The following is a 17,786-nucleotide window of genomic DNA, read 5'->3' as shown; positions in this document are numbered from 1 at the left end:
CGAGCTTAAATATGGTCCAGGGTATATATTTAACGGGGACCTTCTTTTGCAGTCTGACGATTAGCTGCATGCCAGTTTAGACCGGTGAGACGTACATTTCGTCCGACGTGTCTACCGGTGCCCAAGGGATAATCGGGTTGCCACCGGTGCCTTCGCCTTGACTTTCGAAGGTGATACATTGCCCGAGAAGGTCGAGGTGACGGTCTACTGCTGTGATGTAAAGCCCCGTATCCCTCCCCCGATGCGGTGCTTCAAGTGCCGGAAGTTCGGCCATATGTCTTCCCACTGTACTTCCAGCGTCACATGTCGAGATTGCGGACGCCCGTCGCATTCCGATACTCCATGTGCCCTGCCAGCTGTCTGTGTCAACTGCGGAGAGCACCATTCACCTTACTTGCCAGACTGCAGGATTCTCCAGAAAGAAAGGAAAATCGTGGAGTACGAGACCCCGAACTGACTGACCTACACTGACGCTAAGAGAAAATTAGAATGCCCGCATCCTGTGTGTATGCCGCCACAACAACAGTTCTGGAACCGTCAGCTCTGCCAACCCCAGTCACCTCTCAGAGCCGGAAGACTACACCTGCCCTCTCGATGGTGGGGGGGCATTTCCCTCCCCATTGCTCCCGCACCACCTAGGAGCAACAACCCCCCCCCCCCCCCGTGCCAACCCCCCCAAACCGTCAGGGACGTCCGTCCCCACTTCTAAGCCGAAGAAGCGTAAGTCGTCTTTAGCTTCTCTAGCTAGGAAGGGGTCCCTCGGGTCACTCCCTTACCAGGTTTCTGCTAGAGGGAAAGGTGACACCCGCCAGTGGCCAAAGAGCCCAAAAGCGGCCGGTCATAGGGCTTCACGCTCGTCCTCAGTCCCGGAGGCTGAGCCAGTGAAGTCCTCCTGGCCAGGGAAACCCGAGGAGCACCGAGAGAAACCCAAAAAGAAAACCCCTAAGACCGAGGAAATTGCAGTGGCACCCACACTATTGCTACCTGCACGCTCTGTGTCTGAGGACGGGGTGGAGACTTTGGCATCCGCTGAGGACCTAGAGCTTGCCAGACCCTCAGACACAGTGGATATAGACTGCTCAGGCAATAAGTCGGTGGCAGCAGGTGACTCTGAGGTGTAAACTGCCTCATTGAATGTTCCGTGCTCTCCCAGTTTCACGATGACGTCATCCTCCAGTGGAATTGTGGTGGTTTTTTCCACCGCCTGACTGAGCTGTGGCAACTGTTGTTAAGCTTTACACCTGCTATCTGCATTGCCCTCCAGGAAACCTGGAGACCCCTCCCCTCTGCGGCTATAAGGGATTATACAGGAACCGTAGTGACTGTAATTGAGTGCCAGGTGGAGTTTGTGTTTGTCCTAAACTCAGTCTGTAGTGACCTGTGCCCCTTCAAACCCCTCTTGAAGCTGTGGCTGTCAGAATAAGGATGACACAGGAAATAACTGTCTGCAATGTATATCTTCCTCCAGATGGTGCAGTACACCTGAATGTATTAGCTGCACTGATTGATCAACTCCCTAAACCTTCTCTACTTTTGGGAGATTTCAATTCCCATAACCTCTTGTGGGGTGGCACATTCTACATCCACACGGTTACTCTGCAATTCACACGTAAGCGACTGGCACAGGGTTCATCAATCCATTTTCGTACTACTTCTCTACCGTTCCACTCTCGAATGGCGTGTGGGAAAAAGGAACACCTAAATCTTTCCGTTCGAGCTCAGATTTCTCTTATTTTATTATGATGATCATTTCTCCCTACGTAGGTGGGTGTCAACAAAATATTTACGCATTCGGAAGAGAAAGTTGGTGATAGAAATTTCGTAAATAGATCTCACCGCAAAGAAAACCGCCTTTGTTTCAGCGACTGCCACCCCGACTCGCGTATCGTATCGGTGACACTCGCCCCTATTGCGCGATAACGTGAAACGAGCTACCCTTCTTTGCATTTTTTCGATGTCCTTCAATCCTACCTGGTGAGGATCCCACACCGCCCAGTGATATTCCAGCAGAGGACGGACAAGTGTAATGTAGGCTGTCTCTTTAGTGGGTTTGTCGCATCTTCTAAGTGTTTTGCCAACATAGTACAGTCTTTGTTTCGCCTTCCCCACAATATTATCTATGTGGTCTTTCCAATTTAAGTTGCTCGTAATTGTAATTCCTAGGTATTTAGTCGAATTGACAGCCCTTAGATTTGTGTGATTTATCGTATACCCAAAATTTATCGGATTTCTTTTAGTACCCGTGTGGATGACCTCGCCCTTTTCTTTGTTTAGTGTAAACTGCCACTTTTCGCGCCGTACAGAAATTATCTCTAGATAATTTTGTAATTGTAATTGATTGTCTGATGATTTTACTAGACGGTAAATTACAGCATCATCTGCAAATAATCTAAGGGGGCTGCTCTGATTATCACCTAGATCATTTATATAAATCAGGACCAGCAGAGGGCCTATGACACTACCTTGTGGAATGCCAGATATCACTTCTGTTCTACTCAATGATTTACAGTCTATCACTACGAACTGTGACCCTCTGAGAGGAAATCACGAATCCAGTCCACAACCGAGACGATACTCCATATGCGTGCAATTTGATTAATAGTCGCTTGTGAGGAACAGTATCAAAAGCCTTCTGGACATCTAGGAATATGGAATCGATCTGAGATCCCTTGTCGACAGCACTCATTACTTCATGGGAATAAAGAGCTAGCTGTGTTGCACAACAATGATGTTTTCTGAATCCGTGTTGGTTATGTATCACTAAGTCATTTTCTTCAAGGTGATTCTTAATGTTAGAGTACAGTATATGCTCCAAAATCCTACTGCAAATTGAGGTCAGTGATATGGGTCTGTAATTCAGTGGGTTACTCCTATTTCTCTTGTTGAATATTGGTGTGACCTGTGCTACTTTCCAGTCTTTAGGAACAGACCTTGCGTCAAGTGAAGAGTTTCCCATGGCTCACTCCTTCTATTCTGTCGAGGAGCTCCTGGAAGAGCTAAAAAATGAAGCAAATTCCAGTGTTACATTGTTGATTTTCTTTATTTAAACTTATGACTTGTCGCCTGAATATGTTTTTTATATTTCATTTTATCTGTTTCTACTATCGTGTTATAATTTCATGTATTGACTCGTTCCATGACCGTGGAGACTTCTCCGTAATTTGGTCCGACGGAACAATAAATAAATAAATAAATAAAAAAACGCCCAGTCCACGCCACACAGCCCCTGCTACCCGTGTAGCCGCCTCCTGTGTGTAGTGGACACCTGATCTATTAGCGGAACCCGAAACCCCACCACCCTACGGTGCAAGTCAAGGAATCTGCAGCCTACACGGCCGCAGAATCGTCTGAGCCTCTGATTCAGACTGGCCGAGGCAGAGATATCAAAACTTCACTGTTTCAATTTGACCTCTGCCTTTTAAATACTGGGGCAGCCACACATTTCAGTGTGGCTGATGATAGTTACTCGGCCATTGATTTATCAATCTGCAGCCCAGGACTTCTCCCATCTATCCACTGGAGAGCACATGACAACCTGTGTGGTAGTGACCACTTCCCCATCTTCCTGTCACTGCCCCTGTGTCAGGCACACGGATGCATGCCCAGATGGGCTTTGAACAAGGTGGACTGGAGAACTTTCACCTCTGCTGTCACTGTTGAATCTCCTCCACACGGTAACATCGATGTCATGGTTGAGGAGGTGACTACAACAATTGTTTCTGCAGCAGAAAACGCAATCCCTCGCTCTTTAGGGTGCCCGAGGCATAAGGCAGTCCCTTGGTGGTCGCCGGAAGTCAATGAAGCAATTAAGGAGTATCGGCGAGCTCTACAGCAGCATAAGTGGCACTCTTCCCTGGAGCACCTCATAGCCTTTAAATGGCTCCGTGCTTGCGTTTGCCAACTTACCAAAAGATGGACACAGGAGTGTTGGTCGACATTGGGGGCCATATGTCACCTTCCCAAGTCTGGGCAAAGATCAAACGTGTTTTTGGGTACCAGACCCTAACAGGTATTCCTGGTGTTACCATAAATGGCATGTTATCTACCGATGCAAACACGATTGCCGAGCACTTTGCTCGATCCTCTGTGTCGGAGAATTACCCCCCAGCCTTTCACACACTCAAACGACGGCTGGAAAGGAGCGTCCTCTCATTCACTACACACCACAGTGACTTCTATAACGCCTCATTTACAGAGTGGGAGCTCCTCAGTGCCCTTGCACATTGTCCCAACACAGCTCCTGGGCCTGATCGGATCCACAGCCAGCGATTAAACATCTCTCATCTGACTACAGGCAACATCTCCTCGTCGTTTTCAACCGGATCTGGAGCGGTGGCGTCTTTCCATCGCAATGGTGGGAGAGCACAATCGTTCTGGTGCTCAAACCCAGTAAAAACCTGCTTGATGTGGATAGCTATCTGCCCATCAGCCTCAAAAACGTTCTTTGTAAGCTGCTGGAACGTATGGTATGTCGGCGGTTGGGTTGGGTCCTGGAGTCACATGGCCTACTCGCTCCATGTCAGGGCGGCTTCCGCCAGGGTCACTCTACCACTGATAATCTTGTGTCCCTCGAATCTGCCATCCAAACAGCCTTTTCCAGACACCAACAACTGGTTGCCGTCTTTTTTGACTTAATGTAAAGCATACAACACGACCTGGCAACATCATATCCTTGCCACATTGTATGAGTGGGGCCTCCGCGGCCCGCTCCCAATTTTTGTCCAAAACTTCCTGTCACTCTGTACTTTCCATGTCCAAGTTTGTGCCTCCCATTGTTCCATCCATATCCAGGAGAATGGAATCCCGCAGGGCTCAGTATTGCACGTGTCTCCATTTTTAGTGGCTATTGAGGGGGGTAGGACGTCAAACGGGCTGACTTGGAGCAGGAGAGGCACCACAGGACATTTTAATTTCCACTGTCTACACTTTTATAAATAAATTCATAAAACTTTGTCAGTATGACCAGGAAGGATTCAGGATTGACTCTCAGAGCAGTGGAAGTTCAGAAACACAGTATGACCAGGAAGGATTCAGGATTGACTCTCAGAGCAGTGGAAGTTCAGAAACACAGCAAAATAAATTTTTTTTACGTGTGAAATTTCATCATTTTTTTCACTTACTATTGGCTGCATTTGTTGCTGTAGGTACACTTTTCTCCATAAGTAAGAGAGATTCTTCGATGAATTTTGCACAGCATACAAATCATACTTACAGGTGTCTGAAACTCTAGAATTTATTTAATTTATGAGAAAATGAATGAGGTGTTACATTTTAAACTTCATGTTTATAAAAGAATCAAATTTTATAGTCAGTTATCTCAGTTTTTACCACAGTTTTTAATAGATCTGGAAAATTCTAGAGTTTCATATACCTGTAAGTATGGTTTGGATTCTGTGCAAAATTCATCAAAGAATCTCTTACTTATGAAGAAGAGTGTATCTACAGCAACAAATGCAGCCAGTAGTAAGTGAAAAAAATGATTAAATTTCATGTGTTAAAAAAAAATTGTTATGTTTTTGAACTTCCATTGCTATGAGAGTGAATCCTGAATCCTACCTGGTCGTGCCGACAAAGTTTTATGAATTTATAGACAGTGGAAATTAAAATGTCCTGTGGTGCCTCTCCTGCTCCAAGTCGGTTCGTTTGACGTCCTACCCCCCTTAACTGTCTAGCAGCAGCTGTCGGGCCCTCCGTCTCACCTTCTCTGTATGCAGACGACTTCTGCATTTCGTACTGTTACTCCAGTACTAGTATTGCTGAGCGTCGCCTGCAGGGAGCCATCCACTAGATGCAGACATGGGCTCTAGCCCACGGCTTCCAACTTTCAGCCGCAAAGTCGTGTGTCATTGCACTTCTGTCGGTGTCGTATCGTTCATCCGGACCCAGAACTTTACCTTCATGACGATCCACTCACTGTAGTGGAGACATATCGATTCTTAAGACCTGTTTTTGACACTCGATTGACTTGGCTTCCTCGTCTTCGTCAGCTTAAGCAGAAGTGCTGGCAGCACCTCAATGCCCTCCATTGCCTGAGCGACACCAATTGGGGTACAGATCGCTGTACGCTGCTGTGGCTCTACAGAGCCCTTTTCCAATCCCGAATTGACTATGGGAGTGTGGTTTAAGGCTCAGCAGTGTCCTCAGCATTGCATTTAAGTGACCCTGTGCACCACTGTGGGGTTCGACTAGCAACAGGAGCTTTTAGGAAGAGTCCAGTGACCAGCATACTGGTGGAGGCTGGGGTCCCACCGTTGCAGATCAGACGTGCACAGCTGCTTGCCAGTTATGTTGCACATATTCGTAGTTCTCCTGAATATCTGAGTTACAGTCTCCTTTTCCCCCCTGTGGCAGTCCATCTCCCACATCGGCGGCCCAGGTCGGGGTAACGATTGCAGTTTGTGTGCGGTCCCTTCTCTCCGAACTGGAGTCCTTCCCTTTACCACCTCTACTTGAGGTCTGTTCAACTATGCCTCCATGGTGTACACCTCGGCCGCAACTTCGTCTGGACCTTTCACATGGCCCTAAGGACTCTGTTGACCCTGTGGCTTTGCGCAGTCAATTCCCCTCCATTCTTGACATGTTCCAGGGCTCTGAAGTGGTTTACACCGACGGCTCAATGGCTGATGGTCGTGTTGGCTTTGCCTACGTTCATGGCGGCCATATTGAACAGCATTCCTTACCCGATGGCTGCAGTGTATTCACTGCAGAGCTGGTGGCCATTTCTCGTGCATTTCAGTATCTCCGTTCATGCCCTGTGCAGTCTTTTTCTTTTATGTACTGACTCCCTGAGCAGCCTGAAAACTATCAACGAGTGCTACCCTCATCATTCTTTGGTAGCGTCCATCTGTGCCGTGGAATGGTCCAGTTATTCAGTGGTGTTCGTCTGGAACTCTGGTCACGTCGGAATCCCAGGAAATGAACTTGCTGACAGGCTGGCCAAACAGGCTGCACAGAAACTGCTTCTGGAGATGGGCATCCCCACAACTAACCTGCATTTGTTATTATGTCGCAAGATTTTTCAGCTTTGGGAGACGGAATGGCAAAATCTCAGTACGCACAACAAACTGCGAGCCATTAAAGGGACCACGAATGTGTGGAAGTCCTTGATGAGGGCCTCTCGCAGGGGCTCCGTGGTTCTCTGCCGGCTCCGCATTGGCCATGCCTGGGCGACCCACGGCTACCTCTTGTGCCGTGGAGACCCACCTCAGTGTTGTTGTGGTGCACAGTTGACAGTAGCCCATATTCTTCTGCTCTGTCCTTCTTTGGCCTCCCTGCGACTTCATCTCCGGTTCTGGACTCGTTATCATTGATTTTAGCAGACAATGCCTCATCGGCTGATTTGGTTTTACGTTTCATCCATGTGGGTGGGTTTTATCATTCAATCTGAGTTTTAGTGCGTGTCCTTTGTCCCTCTGTGTCCTCCACCCTAGTGCTTTTAGGGTGAAGGTTTTAATGTGTTGCAGGATGACTGGCTTTTCATTTTTATTTTCGTGGTTGGCCAGTCACTGTAATCTGCTTCCTTGTTTTACTCTCTTCTAACTGTTTCTTGCATCTCTCTGTTTTCTTGTCCTCTTTTGCTCCTTTTAGTGTTCATTGCGTTTCTTTCGTTCTTGTTGTCTGTACTTTATTTCCGTTTTGTGTTATATGTCTTGCTGTTTTATCCTTTTTATTCTCAGACTTGTGGCATTGTTTTATTAAGAACAAGGGACCGATGACCTTGTAGTTTGGTCCTTTTCCCCCTCTTTTAAACCAACCAACCAACCAACCAATGACCACTCCCGCCATGCACTAGTGCTGCTGCTCGCAGTGTGGTTTCAGTTGTCTGAGACTCTCTCTCTCTCTCTCTCTCTCTCTCTCTCTCTCTCTGTGTGTGTGTGTGTGTGTGTGTGTGTGTGTGTGTGTGTGTGTGTGTGTGTGTGTGTGTGTTGATGAGAAAGGCCTTAATGGCCAAATGCTATAATTGTGTGTATCTTTTTGTTGTGCCTGTAGCGACTCAGCATCTCTGCTATGTACTGGATATATCTTTAGACTTGAGAGTTGGTGTCCTTGCCGATCTCGAAAATAGTGATTTTACGTATCAGACTCATTTGCAATTACGCGCGCAGGCAATGAAGCTAGAATGAAATGCTCATAACACCCCTCATATCTCAGAAATGGTTTGAGATATTGAAACGACATTTTGGCAAATGACAATGCACAAAGAGAAGAGTATTTTGCCATATGGTAGACAAGTGGAACTTTCCTATGTACTGCAATATATGAGTAACTACAGACTTTCGCAATGGAATGGTGTAATTTATTGGGTCATCTGCAGCTGGTGAAATAAGGGTTACTGTGGCTATGCAACAAGGTAAGTGAAGAAATTGCATATTTATACCAAGAATGTACTTTTGTATAAGCTTTTGACCTGATTTGTCCTCAGTTCCTCATTTAACAAACTATTGTTTCAGGATTCCGTTGCATTTGCAACTTCATTAGGATGTTAGCAAGGTGACAGTGTGAAAATTGCTCTTTATTCTGACAAAAGAAGCAAATTGTAACATAGCAACAAGGAAATGTAGGTGATACTTGAAATTTGCCACTAATGGGTGTAGGTACTGATGACCCTGCAGTTTGGTCCCTTTACACCCCAAACCAACCAACCATCCAACCAACTGATGAGTGTGTGGTTTTCAGGTTACAGCAAGTTTTAGTTGCTACAAGTATAGTAAAATGAACACATTGAAAAACTTATACATCTGTACCGCGTGAAATATATTGTTTGTGAAAATTGACACATGGATATTAGACAAGCAAGAATATGAAAAAAACATATGGTGTACTGAGAGATTGTTAAAACATTACTAGATGTTATTCCAACTGTGGACCAAAGAATTATAAAAACCAACAACATTGCCAAATGAGAGAATACCTCAAAAATATGCAAGTAGACAGCATTTCCTGATGTGAGCAAAAATAGGACATAATGTATTATTAGTAACATAAACATCTTTTAAGGTGCAGAAGGCAAGCCAGATTGTAAAAAAGTTTCATTACAGATCACTGATGATGCTTTATTTTAACAAAATGAAATGCTGTTGGTGACAAAAATACCCATTTTCTTGTAGTTGCAAAGAAAAATTTAAAATTCCGACAGTAATTATGGAAATAATCTCAGAAAGATGTAGGTGCCTTGAAAGATTCGTAAAAGATGGTGGTTGGAGGGGGGGGGATGAGTAATATAAAGCAATGCTATAGTGAGCACCAATAAAATGTTTCTTGTACTATGTTCATTATTATAGGCTACTACCCATCACTGTGTTATGTCCATTATTTTACAAGTATTATGAATTTCTATACTTAACAAAGCCTCAGAGAGTCAGCGACTGCCACAGTTTTCTTTCTAGCATCGTTCATACTTTGTCTTGATGATATGAACTACTTTCAAAGTGCAGAAATGTACTGCAGTAAGTAAAATGATTGTAAAATGTCACATCGTGCAATGTACTTGCAGTGAGACACAGTAGCAACTTCTGAAATGAATTGCACGTGACCTCTGACCTGTCGTGCATGCACAGCAGACCTGGGTCCATGAATAAATAACTAGAACCCACCAATTTGTTCCCAGACACAAAGGGACCTGGCCTGTGGACAGACCAGAGAGCTTCTCTTCTTAGGACAGTGGTGAAGTGAACTGCAGCACTGTTGTGTTTTTACTGTTTGATCAAGCTCCATCCAAGTTTTTTTATTGAAGTCCTTTCAAATTCCACAGAAAATAGTGTATAGTTCTTTATGAATATATCAGGATAAAGTTCTATTAAAAAGCCCTTGATGTCATAATTTGGCAGCTGTAAACATTAAACATTTCTTGCATAAATGAGAACATTCACTTCATTCCCCACAATAACTTAGCCGAAACTGCACCTTGATATATTGACTCTTTCTTGATATATTTAGGATGGCATGTTCTAGCTGCTTCACTCTGTATATGGCGAATGGCAACACTTCCTCGTGGTCCTCCCAGAACTAATTTCTTATATGACCATTTATCCTGTTAAGAACAAAGTACTTATTTCTGTTTCCTAGAAAGTCTTCAAGTCAGTCATAAAAAAGGTTTGATATTCTGTATTCTCAAATTACTGTCCACTGGTGGGGAATTGTAACTAATGCCTACTGGTGGCTGAAGAACACCACATGATACTGGTTCACACTATTTACTGCCTTCTAGATTTCCTGGACAAACATAATGAACTATTTTTCTAAAGATAACTGTTTTCAGGATACATACTGAGTCTTGCAGAGGAGATTTTTACTCCCCAAAATATGAGCATAAAATGTTTCATCTTTCTGCTATAGATTGACGTTGGCAATATAGTTTTACAGTTATTCACATCTGACTAGCGGCATTACTTGAAAGCATCAGAAGCTGTGCTATAACAAAACTGTTGATTGATCAGATGCTCTTTAAGCAAATGAAAGTATTAATAGATGGTTTTTGTTGATTAAGCTTAAGTGTTCCCGAGTATAAATCAAATCAGGAAAAGAATTTGGATGAAGAAGTGAAAGGAAGGAAAGTTATATAAATTATCTTTTGATTAACACTGCTGTTGAAATGTATCGGTGTATGATGTGATGTACATGTGAATGAGTGATAGAACGCATAATAAAAAGGTCCTGTAAATATAAGTTGCAGTATAACATCTTTACGTGATATGTATTTAAAAAAAAAAAAAATTGCTGTTTACAGATGAAGTACCAGCTTTGAAAGAGTTCCTTGAACTAGCAAAGACACAGCTTCAGAATGTGAGACATACTTCACGTCCTACATTATCTACATTATTGACTCATGATTTCTTCAGTCATGACTTCATTAGAGTTTATAGTTTTCTTGTGGAATTGCCTGTTAAAACAGAAGAAGAAAAAAAATCTTTCTTCAGGTACTGAAAATATTGCATTCTTTCTTATTTTCTTCCTTTAGAGTAATGAAAATGCTCTCTAATGATGTAACGTTATTTTGTTATTGTCTGTGTCATAATTATATTGGATGTAAACATTCAGAAATGTTTGTTCTCATAGGTATTAGAAGACATTTAATATTCTTCAGCCATTGTGTCAAAAAAGAAACTGTTCATTGAGTGGCATATCCATCCCACTTAAGCAAGCATTTTGACAAATGGTGACAGTTTACTTGTAGCACATTTCCAGAATAGTGTTCAACTGTAATTTGGTGACTTCAAACATATGGATTATGAGATGTAGTTCCTGATTTATGGTATCTTTTAATAGATAAATCATTGCCGTTTATTTATTTGAGGTATTGAAATGGTAGTTGCAGTGTGGCTACTGTGTAATGATTTCCATTTCAAGTTTCCCCCTTTCACATTAATAACACTTTTGAAAATATTTCTGTAACTATAAAAACCTGTCAGTGTAATGTAAAGGAACACTTGTGTTTGAAAAATGCTGTTTTTCACCCAACTGTATAAAGAATGGGAAGTCGAAGGTTAACGAAGTTGACAATATCATGAGCAGAGGGAATAGTGAGCTGCAGAAGACTGTCTTCTTCATCCTAACATTCAATTTGCCTATACTTCCAAATCTCAATCGAGGCTGGATTTATTCGTTTCAAGATAAGACCTTATGTGTCCAATCTGATGTGATGCTATGGATGCCAAAGATATGGTCACACCACAGTAGGTTGTAATGGCAAGGCAACAGGCAGCACAAGGCCATCATGTTCAGTGACCGACTGTGAAAATTGTGCAGGTAACAGCTCTACTTGGAGCAAGAATTGCCTAATATTTTTTACGAGAAAATAAAATAAAAAAAGTGATCAAAGTAATTTCATATTGAGGCAGTAAAGAATAAAAGACCTTGCAAGCTCTTGTTTCATGGCTCCTTACACTACAACTCTGAGAAAAGCTGTGGCAAAAGTCAGTGCATCCATGCAAATGAAGATAATGTACATGTACATGCAAGTGTGCATATGACAGTGCCCTGGCTAACAAGTCCACAGCAGCTTTTGAACCAGTTCCAGCAGAGGTCACTAACAAATTACAGAAACAATGCTCAGTCACAAAGCTGGATTCATGAAATAGATCAATCCTCCATAAACAGTCTGCATCACAGGGTTATGTGCTCCACGTTAGTCCCACCTTATGAACTTGTGTATAATGGGGCTCCTGAGAAACTCATACACTAACTCCCCTGTCATTTTCTCCTCTTCAGAGATTCCAATGCAAATAACTCTCCTAGTGAGTGTTTTCTGATAAGAACATAAATTTTTCACATGTGCCTAGTTCTTCATACAAGAAAGACCTTCCACATAAAGTAATATAAGAAGCAAATTAGTCATTTTTGCAAGAGACTCGGGTATTACAAGCAATTCAAATGCAAATACAGCACCGGAAAAAATATATACTCTAATGTTAAATAAGTGGTTTTCCACTTAACGATTTCTCCCTACTCCTCTAAAGCTTCCCAAAACCCTCACCCCCCCCCCCCCTCTCCCTCCCCCAGCCTCCAGTCACACTAGCCAGCTTCCACCCACCTCTTGCTAATTTCCTTATTTTTACTCCAAATTTATGATTATCCCATCCCTTTCCATGCACTTTGTGTGTGTGTGTGTGTGTGTGTGTTTGTTTTTTGATAGTTGTATAATAAAAATTATTTAAATAATTTACCGTTTTCAAATGTTTTGTTTTTCAGTTGTCTTGTAGACCAACTACTGACATTTCCAGAAACTCTTGTCGCAAAACAGCTTAGTGGTTTATTGTTGGCCCGTCTTGTGTTATTGGATTCAGCAGCACAGGAATGCCTTCTTCCTCACATTTTGCACCCTAGGAGTGGTAAGTTTGGATTCTGAATTCTATTGATTTATCTGCTTTGATGGATATATAGGAAAGGAACAAATGCCTAACGTTCTTTACTGCCAGCTGTTCATTCAGTTACATTTTTAATTAAGTGCTTAATTGTACTCCAGTTGCTACTTTTATAGATTTTTCATTCTTCCACGATTTTTTTGCTTTACTGTATATTGTTATCATTTATGTTATGCAGTTGTCACATATTTGTGAAATTTAGGATGAATGACTGTTTGATGCACTGAGATTTAAAGCCTTTTATGTGACTGAAACTTCTATGTTTTCTTCGAGTGGCTATTTTGCTCAAAGCAACATGATGATGTGCTTTTGATATTTTAAATTTTGTAGAGGCTGGTGTTAAATTTTTGTATTTATGTGGTAACAGTACAAGCATACTTTGAGATTTATTGTGAAGAATTCTGTCTCTCGGCTGATTTAAAGCTGTTGTTCATGGACAGGTCAATGATAAAACTGTCATCACTCTGCAAAAACAATGAGAAAGGAGATAGAGATGGTACAAGACCCTTTTAATTCGGTAGGCTCTTACTTTACAGTGTCAGGCCCAGAGTACTGTGCACAGCTACAGGGTTCCTTTTCCACCGTGTACTGTTTAGTGCCTTATGTTGCCAAGTACCTTCTATGATGATCTGTGACAAGTCCTCATGGACTCTATCTCTTCACCTTTTCTTTGGTTTTCCTAGTGGTCTTCTTCAACAGGGATTTCAAAGGCCATAAGTGTTTGTCCATCCGAGTGGCATGTCCTACCCATACAAGCCGCTTGCTTCTTATCAAGCCTACAGTGTTTGGTGTATTGTAAATTTCATCCAGCTCACAATTATGCAGTTCCTTTCTCCAGTGATTGTATCCTGTATCCTTAACACTTTTTGCTTATAAATGAAAAGATTAAAATCTTTTTCCAGACACTGCAAGTCTTTTTTCCAGACACTGCAAGTTTTGCAACCATACAGCCCTTCGGGTTGATCATTGTTTTGTTCAACTGGAGTTTGAAATTCCTTGAGAGACTGCACAATTCAAAAAGCTGGCCCAGACTGATGTATGATCGGTTTATGGCTTCAATCCTCACTATGATTTATGCCTCACATGATGCGGCTCCTGTAAAGATTAACCTCCCCCCCCCCCCCCCCCCCCCCCCTGGATATTTAAAATTATGAACCCTTTTCTATTGTCACGTTCAGACTACCAGACGCTGCTTGGACTTCGATTCATTCACAAGGAGACTGAATCTGTTCCCTACCGCCTCCACGCTGTCGCTCATCTGCATCAGTTCTTCCATAGATCTGCACATCAGGGCCAAATTGTCAACAAATGCAAGATGTGCGATTTTTTCACCCTCTCCCTTGGATTAAAGAAATCTTCCCTCATTATCTTTTCAAGCACTAGGTTGAACAATGTCGGTGACATGCGATCTCCTTGTCTCAACCCAGCGTTTACGTCAAATCTCTTCACTTCGACTTTTGAATCAGAGACAAACTATGGGTAAAAGTTTCTTAGGTATTCAAAACTTAGTTAGGCAATCCATCAGGCTCTCCCGGTGGATGCAATCATATGCCATCTTAAAATCTGTGACGAGGACATGCAGATCTTTGCAAAATATTCCCACATATTTTTAGTGAGTTGTCATAGCTTCATAGCTTACAGATGTTGTCGACAGTCAAAAAGCCCTTTCTGAAAAACCCCTTATATTCACTGATCACTTCTTCTGCAAACGGCTGGATTCTATCGAGTATATGGTTTGACAAGATCTTATAATAAACACTCAGGAAGGCAATTTATCTGTAGTTCGTGCAGTCCAATTTGTCACCTTTCTTGTGTTTAGGCAGATGACCACTGTTTTTCAGTCTTCTGGGATCCCCTACAAAATCCAGATCCTCTAGATAAGTCAGTGAATTTTCTTGTGGGGTCTCTCTCTTCCAGCTTGAATGTCTTCTGCCTGGATTCCATCTTCTGGACTTCTGTTGTTCTTCATTACCTGATTATTTCTTTAGTATGATAGCAGAATAAACCTTTGAAGGAAATGGTGATCATGTGTTTGGGAGATAAGGGAATTGGAAACAGATACTACTCTTCTGTGATACTTGTTAATGATCTACATTTACATCTACATCGATACTTCACAAGCCACTATACAGTGCATGGCGGAGGGTACCCTATACCACTATTTGTCACCTCCTTCCCTGTTCCACTCGCAAATACAGCGAGGGTAAAACGACTGTCTGTACGCCTCCGTATGAGCCTTAATTTCTCATATATTATCTTCGCTGTCCTTACGCACAGTGTATGTTGGTGGCAGTAGATTCGTTTGCTAGTCAGCTTCAAATGTCTGTTCTCTAAATTTTCTCAATGGTGTTTCTTGAAAAGAACGTCACCTTCCCTCCAGGGATTCCCATTTGAGTTCCCGAAGCATCTCCGCAACACTTACGTGTTGTTCGATCCTAACAGTAACAAATTGGCAACCTGCCTCTGAATTGCTTGGATATCTTCCATCAATCTGACCTGGTATGGATCCCAAACACTTTAACTGTACACAAAAATAGGTCTGTGGTCTCCTTTACAGGTGGACCTCTCTTTCCAAAAATTTTCCCAATAAACCAAAGTTGACCATTCACTTTCCCTACCGCAGTTGTCACATGCTTGTTCCACCTCATATCGCTTTGCAGTGTTATTCCCAGATATTTAAATGATTTGACTGTGTCAAGCAGGAGACTAGTAATACTGTATGTGAACATTACATGTTTCATCTTTATACCCATCTGCGTTAACTTACATTTTTCCACATTTAAGGCTAGCTGTCATTCATCACACCAATGGGAAATTTTGTCTTGTGTCTTCCTACAGTCACTCAACTTCGACACCTTACTGTATGGCACGGCACCATCAGCAAACAATTGCAGATTGCTGTCCACCTTGTCTGCCAAATCATTTAGGCATATAGAGACAACTGCAGTTCTAAGAAGTCTTCATGCTACTCGCGTATCTGTAAACTTATTCCGTATGCTTGTACCTTCGTTAACAGCCTGCAATGGGGCACCGTGTTGAATGCTTTCCAGGAATTTAGAAGTATGGAATCTAATTACTTGCTGGACCAGAATTATAGAATGGTAGAAAGAATACTTTGAGCAACTTTTAAACTGTAAAATTTCTGGAGGAAGTTTGTGGCTGAGAGTATCAGTATCATTAGTCGCCCTCATATTTAACACACACATGTTCCTTGGAAAGCAAAATTGCTTGATGTTGTAGTCTACCATATGGGTCCAATCTTCTGTGATATTACCCTCATTGTCATTGTATGATGCATATGAGGTTGATAGTAATGTATTCCTTGGCTCCTCTTAATATGTGAGTTCTTAGAGTCTGAGAACACAACCTCGATGTTTTAATGTCTCCCACTAGAGTTTGTGGAGCATATGTGTAAAAATTTGCTTTAGCTAAACACACTTGTAACAAATCAAGCTACTCTCATTTTAATGTTCTCCAGCTTTAGTCATGTTCGATAAAGATCTTGCTCAGGGGAATAATACAAGTAAATATATTCAAGAAAGGTTTCAATCAACTTTAATGGTTTATTGGCTTAGTTGATTGCTAAATTCCTTTGTTCAATTCATCTAGAGTGGCTATGGCACTATCACTTACATATGCAACTTTTCAGATTAACTATTACACATCAAACAATTAGGGTAATTTTGCTTGTTGATGTTACAAATGATGATGATGATGATGATGATGATGATGTTGATAACAACAATAACAACAACACAGATTGAAGTAAGGAAAGTGAGGGGAATAAGACAATAAACTGGGCAGAAAATTAGAAAGCAGCAGGAGAGGAGCAGCTATTGTCAGTAACAATTTGAAGAGGAGAGGGAAGTTTCAAAAGAGAGCATTAAAATGAATAGCAGAATATTGAGAGAAAGAAAAATAACAACAGTAAATAGTGGCTATTCACAAAGAAAACACTTCAGTGAACCACAACTACTTCAGCCATACTTTGTTAGTAAGTGTGGTGTGACTTTAAGACATGGCCAATTATACGCTTACAGGGACAAACCACGACCTCCTGAGAACAGAGAGAGAGAGAGAGAGAGAGAGAGAGAGAGAGAGAGAGAGAGTGTGTGTGTGTGTGTGTGTGTGTGTGTGTGTACTGAATGTACATTTACAATTACTTCAATTTGGCAATAAGTGTTAGGCATATAATAAAGTAACCAATAGTTTTTATCAGTGTATGCTCTTTGTCAGAATGTATTCGATTTTGTGGTCTGCATTAACTTCAGTCGCGGTGAAGATGAGAAACTGTGATGGTTTTAGTACTGATTTTTATGCCACTTTTAAATGCATTTACAGTACTAGTAAGTGTTCTTTCATGCCCAATGAAGCTCATGAACCAACATAATATACCGAGCGAGGTGGCGCAGTGGTTAGCACACTGGACTCGCATTCGGGAGGACGACGGTTCAATCCCGTCTCCGGCCATCCTGATTTAGGTTTTCCGTGATTTCCCTAAATCGCTTCAGGCAAATGCCGGGATGGTTCCTTTGAAAGGGCACGGCCGATTTCCTTCCCCATCCTTCCCTCACCCGAGCTTGCGCTCCGTCTCTAATGACCTCGTTGTCGACGGGACGTTAAACACTAATCTCCTCCTCCTCCACCAACATAATAAATTTACCAAATTAACACACATTTATATACTTCATTTCTGGCCTGGCTTATACCATAAATTTGGATTAAGTTGGTAAACATGAGAAGGTGTAGCTCTTGTGTAAGATTGGAGGAAGCATGGTGAAGTGACTAAGGAACACAGCAAGAAAATGGATATGAAGAAACAACAGTACCTGCAGATGGCCAGAAACCCGTTGGACAACTAAAAGCAAGGGTACTTTATGAAGTAATGAGCAATCTAATAGTTTTATTACTAGAAAACATGGATGC

General features: G+C 42.2%; 1 protein-coding gene across 3 annotated transcripts in view; it reads left to right on the top strand.

Annotated features, from left to right (window-relative positions):
* The window catches only part of LOC126249054 (protein-associating with the carboxyl-terminal domain of ezrin), a 111,817-nt gene that overhangs the window by 29,718 nt on the left and 64,313 nt on the right, over nucleotides 1–17,786 (top strand). For all 3 annotated transcript variants that reach the window (XM_049950688.1, XM_049950687.1, XM_049950686.1), the window contains 2 exons: nucleotides 10,727–10,916; nucleotides 12,688–12,827. In XM_049950688.1, the coding sequence (XP_049806645.1) occupies nucleotides 10,727–10,916; nucleotides 12,688–12,827 (330 nt within the window). The remainder of the gene's footprint in view (nucleotides 1–10,726; nucleotides 10,917–12,687; nucleotides 12,828–17,786) is intronic.

Source organism: Schistocerca nitens, chromosome 3 (assembly GCF_023898315.1).
Source record: "Schistocerca nitens isolate TAMUIC-IGC-003100 chromosome 3, iqSchNite1.1, whole genome shotgun sequence".
Classification (NCBI taxonomy): Eukaryota; Metazoa; Arthropoda; class Insecta; order Orthoptera; family Acrididae; genus Schistocerca; species Schistocerca nitens.
This window is presented reverse-complemented; position numbering and strand designations above follow the sequence as displayed.